Raw genomic sequence first — 5,348 nt, 5'->3', positions numbered from 1 at the left:
GTTTAATACAAGATATTTATTTATTTCATATTTATATTTTCTCTATACATAAAAAAAAAAAAAAAAAAAAAAAAATATTAATACATCCATATAAATCTGATAAACAATATTGTTCATATATCTTAATTGTCCATAGAAGCGAATTTCTTCATATCAAGATATTTGCTCAAGTAACATCATTGATCATATATTTATATTTAAAAAACACGAATAAAAAAAAATATATATATATATATATTTATATATATATTTATATATATATTTATTTATATTTTTACAAATGATGGAGAAAAATAATAAGAATTCCTCTCAGGGACAATCAGAAACGTTGTTTCTTATAAAAAAGCAATTTTTCAAAACCAAAATGTGTCCTTTTCAGAAGAATAAAAATTATTGTCTAAATGAATCGAGTTGTCATTATGCACACAGTATAGAAGAATTAAAGCCAATGCCAGATTTGAGGAATACAAAACTTTGTGATTTTGTAAAAAAAAAGATACCTTGTAGAGATATAAATTGTAAGTTTGCTCATGATATTGATACGCTAAAACCTAGTGTTCATTTGGCTACCTACAAATCAACAATATGTAGTTTTTGGGGGAAAGGAAAGTGTTTCAATGGTAATAAATGTAGATTTGCCCACGGTAATGAAGATATAAAAATGAATGATATAAAAATGAATGATATAAAAATGAATGATGTAAAAATGAATGATATAAAAATGAATGATGTAAAAATGAATGATGTAAAAATGAATGATGTAAAAATGAATGATGTAAAAATGAATGATATAAAAATGAATGATGTAAAAATGAATGACGATGCAAAATTTAATGACCACATAAAATTTAATGACCACATAAAATTTAATGACCACATAAAATTTAATGACCACATAAAATTTAATGATCACATAAAATTTAATGACCACATAAAATTTAATGACCACATAGAATTGTTAGACGATATTACATATAACAAGAAGAATATATATAAGAACAAATGTAAAGATAATAACGTTGATATAAAACAAGAAGGTACAGCATCCACATATTCATTTAACACATGTGATTATTCTATAAATTGTTCTTTAGAAACAACGAATGTATCTTCTTTTGATAAAAGTAGAGAAATTTTGGTTTTAAAGAAGAAAAACGTAAATCAGGAAAATTGTATTGATGATAATAATGAGCATGATAAGAAGAGTGAAAAAATTAATGAGGATGAATATTTAAGAAAAAATGAGAGAGAATATTACAATGAAATGATAAATAATAAGAAAATTGTTCGAAACGATATTTATGAGAACAATTATTATGATAATAATTTTTATTATGACGATCAAGAAAAGATTGATAATATAATATGGAATGGAAAAGGAAATATGGAGAGGATGGATTATATAGATAATAAAATAAAAGTTTCAGAGGACACAGGATCTACTAGAACAAAACATATTCATAATGAATTCTTATTGAATAACAGTTTTGATAATTCAATTGAACATGTAGAGAATATGGAAAATGTTTGTATTAATGATTCTATTAATAATCTTGGTAATATTGCTTTATCTACATTTATAGAAAATAATGAGAAATATACAAAAGTTATAAAATATTTATTAAACGAAAATAATATGCTCAAAGAATCTATCAAAAAGAAACACAAAAATAATATTTTATTAGAACATGATAAAGAAATACGACATATGAAGCTAGATACTAATAATTCGACATATAAAAATAATGTGATCAAAGAAAATAACAACTATTGTAATAATATTTGTGTTCATGATGTAACAAATTATATGTTCCCGGAAGATAATTTTGAAAAATTGTTATATTCTAATGATAAGAAAATATATTCAAATAATAACATATGCACATTTGATGATACAAATAAAATGGATGAAAACTTTTATAGTATAATTAAAACGATAGATGATATTTTAATTTCACAAAATGTAGCTTCCTACAGAAATATAAATGATACCAACAAAATTAATAATGTCGATAATAATAAAATTGACGATGATAATAAAAATGGAGAAGATAATAAAAATGGAGAAGATAATAAAAATGGAGAAGATAATAAAAATGGAGAAGATAATAAAAATGGAGAAAATAACAAAAATGGAGAAAATAACAAAAATGGAGATGATAATAATAATAATAAGGAATGTGGAAATATAACATCGTGTAATTTAAAATCCTTTGAAAATTACAAAAATATATATCCAAATTTTTATACGTTTAATACCAATGATAATAAAAATGTTCAATTAGAAAGATATAAAAAAATGGAAAATAATTCATCTGAAGAAAATTTTGATTATACAAAATATAAAGCATATCCTCATAATATAATTAATATGAACTATAATAATTATACAAATGACATAGAAAATTATTCTTCTCAAAAATTCTTTGATCCTACTATGAACTTGGATGTAGATCTATTAAACGAGGAAGATACAAATGAGAACATAAACCGTTTAAAAAATATAGTAACACAAAGATCATATAATAAAAACGACGAAACATATATATGGAATGATAAAAGGTATATTACAAATGGTAATATATCTGCTCCTTTTTTTGTTAATAATAATGATATGATATTATCACCTCATTATAATCATAACAACAATTTTAATAAAACTTCTAAGGAAATGAATAAAACAAAAATGACCAAGGAAAAAAACGCAAAATTAAATTTAAGACAATGTTCAGAAATGGGAAATAAAACTATGAACATAGATAAGCTTTTAGAAATTACTGATGAAAAATCTGACATTTTAAAAAAAATAAAAAATTTTATTTCGAATGAATTACAAAATAATGAAAAACAAAATTATTCAAACAAAAAAAATAATTTATATTCTAATATATCTATAACATCTAATGGAAACAACAACAACAATAATAATAATAATAATAATAATAATAATAATAATATTATGTCTAGAAAGAGTACCTTATTAAATGAACATATCACAGCAACTACATTTAATGGTGTCCTCCCCGATTTTGCTAATGACATCTACATTCATGATAATAATTATCATAATAATGAAAATGATAAGGATAATAATCATAATTATGATTATAATTATAAATATGATTGTAATAATAACAATAGGAACAACGATGGATTTATGAATGATCATCATATTGATACGATTAATAATGATCTTTACAAATATAAAAAAGATATTAATAATGATCAGAATATATGGAATAATAATCATAATAATCATAATAATAACTTTAACAAATACTCGTACCCAATAACATCACATGATTGGATCAACCATCAAAAAAATAATGACTTTTTCATTATGTCAAAATCGGTTAATTTAAGTAGCTTAAATTAAAAAAAGAAAAAGAAACCAAATAGTTAAAAATAAAACTATATGCAAATTATACACATATTAGTTAATTTTAATTTATTTATTTATTTATTTATTTATTATTATTATTATTATTATTATTATTATTTTTTTTTTTTTTTTTTTTTTTTTTTTTAAATAAATAAAAAATTAACATCATTTTTTATAAATTTTATTATTTATTTATTCATACATTTTTTTGGTAATTGTTCCACATATATATATATATATTTACAAATTATTATTGTAAAATTTCAAAGTGTTTACAAAAAAAAATTTCTCAAGTACACAATTTTTTTTTGTTATTTTTTCAGAAATAAACTTTTTACATATATATTTGTATATATGTTGATGTGTGTGTTATTTTCCTTATATTCCATTACACTTTTCATATCCTTTCTTTCGTTATTTATTTATTTTATTTTATTTTTTTTTTTTTGTTTTGAAAATTTAGACATTCTAACTAAAAGATACAATGTCCTTGGTGATGAATTCTTCAATAAAAAATATGTTTTATAAAATAATTATTATTTTATAATATTTGTTATAATTTTTCTTTTATTCTCCATATATTCTATATTTTTGAAATTATGTTTATTTTGAACTTATTTTATTATAACATAAAACATTTTTATTGACATCATTTTTAATAAAAGATTCTATTTCGCCTAGTAAGGTTAGGCAAATATAAATATATATCGATTTGGTTATTTTATTTTTTATAAATATAAAATATGTTCCCGTAAATAATATTATATATTCAATATTGTGGAGATATAAAAAGGTTATTCATATATTATTATAGTATATATATATATATATATATATATATATGTGTAGATTTAAATTAATATTATAAGGACACATATATTATTTCTGCATAAATAATATTTTAAACATTATATATAAAATAAGAATCTTTAAAATATTTATACATACGTTTTTAGGTAAAAGAAAAAAAAAAAAAAAATATATATATATATATATATATATATATATATTTATATCAATATATCCTTTTTCTTATTTTACAACATAAATTTTATATTTTTATTTATTATTTTATTATAAAGGAGAAAAAAAAAAAAAAATAAATAATATTTTGAATTATGTTGCTCTGATAATATAAATATAATTTATAAATTAACTATGATTTGTGAAAAAAAAAAAAAAAAAAAAAAATGTACATTTTTAACATAAAATTATTATATATATATATAATATTTATATATTATATTATTTAATATATATTGTATGATATTAAAAATAACAATATAAATATCATACATATTATATATATTATATATATATATATTATATTATTTATATATGTTTATAATCTCTATTATTTTTTCCTTTTCTTTTTTCTTTTTCTTTTTCTTTTTCCTTTTCTTTTTTCTTTTTCTTTTTCTTTTTCCTTTTCTTTTTTCTTTTTTCCTTTTCTTGTTTCTTTTTTCCTTTTCCTTTTCTTTTTTCTTTTTTCCTTTTCTTTTTTCTTTTTTCTTATTATTTTTCTTTTTCCTTTTATTTTATTTTTTTTGCTTTAATTTTTTCTTTTTTGCTTTAATTTTTTCTTTTTTCCTTTTTATATTTTATTTTTCCCCCAATTTTCTAAATATATTCATAAATATAATATTTTTGACCATTTTTTAAAGCATTTAAAAATTCGGAATTCATTTTTTTTAACATTATTTTTATTTTTATTTTTATTTTATTTATTATACATATATTATATTTTTCCTGTTTTTATAAAATAAAAATTACAAAATTAAAGGAAATGTAGAAATACGATTATTTTGTAAAAATATTTATGTGTATAAATTTATATATAACAGCTTAACAAATAATTTACAACAATGTATATGTTTACATAAGTATTAATGTTTTCCATTTTTTTCCTTCATATTTTATATATCGTATAACATTTAAAAATATATATATATATATATAATATATA

General features: G+C 18.6%; 1 protein-coding gene across 1 annotated transcript; it reads left to right on the top strand.

Moving 5' to 3' along the window:
- Positions 1–280: 280 nt before the first annotated feature.
- On the top strand, positions 281–3,376 carry PRSY57_1209500 (zinc finger protein, putative; the record flags this gene model as incomplete). The annotated part of the gene is made up of 1 exon (XM_012908525.2): positions 281–3,376. One exon carries the CDS (start codon positions 281–283, stop codon positions 3,374–3,376), a length of 3,096 nt encoding a protein of 1,031 aa, XP_012763979.2.
- Positions 3,377–5,348: the final 1,972 nt, after the last annotated feature.

The sequence above is a fragment of the Plasmodium reichenowi genome, chromosome 12, assembly GCF_001601855.1.
Source record: "Plasmodium reichenowi strain SY57 chromosome 12, whole genome shotgun sequence".
In the NCBI taxonomy this organism is placed as follows: Eukaryota; Apicomplexa; class Aconoidasida; order Haemosporida; family Plasmodiidae; genus Plasmodium; species Plasmodium reichenowi.
This window is presented reverse-complemented; position numbering and strand designations above follow the sequence as displayed.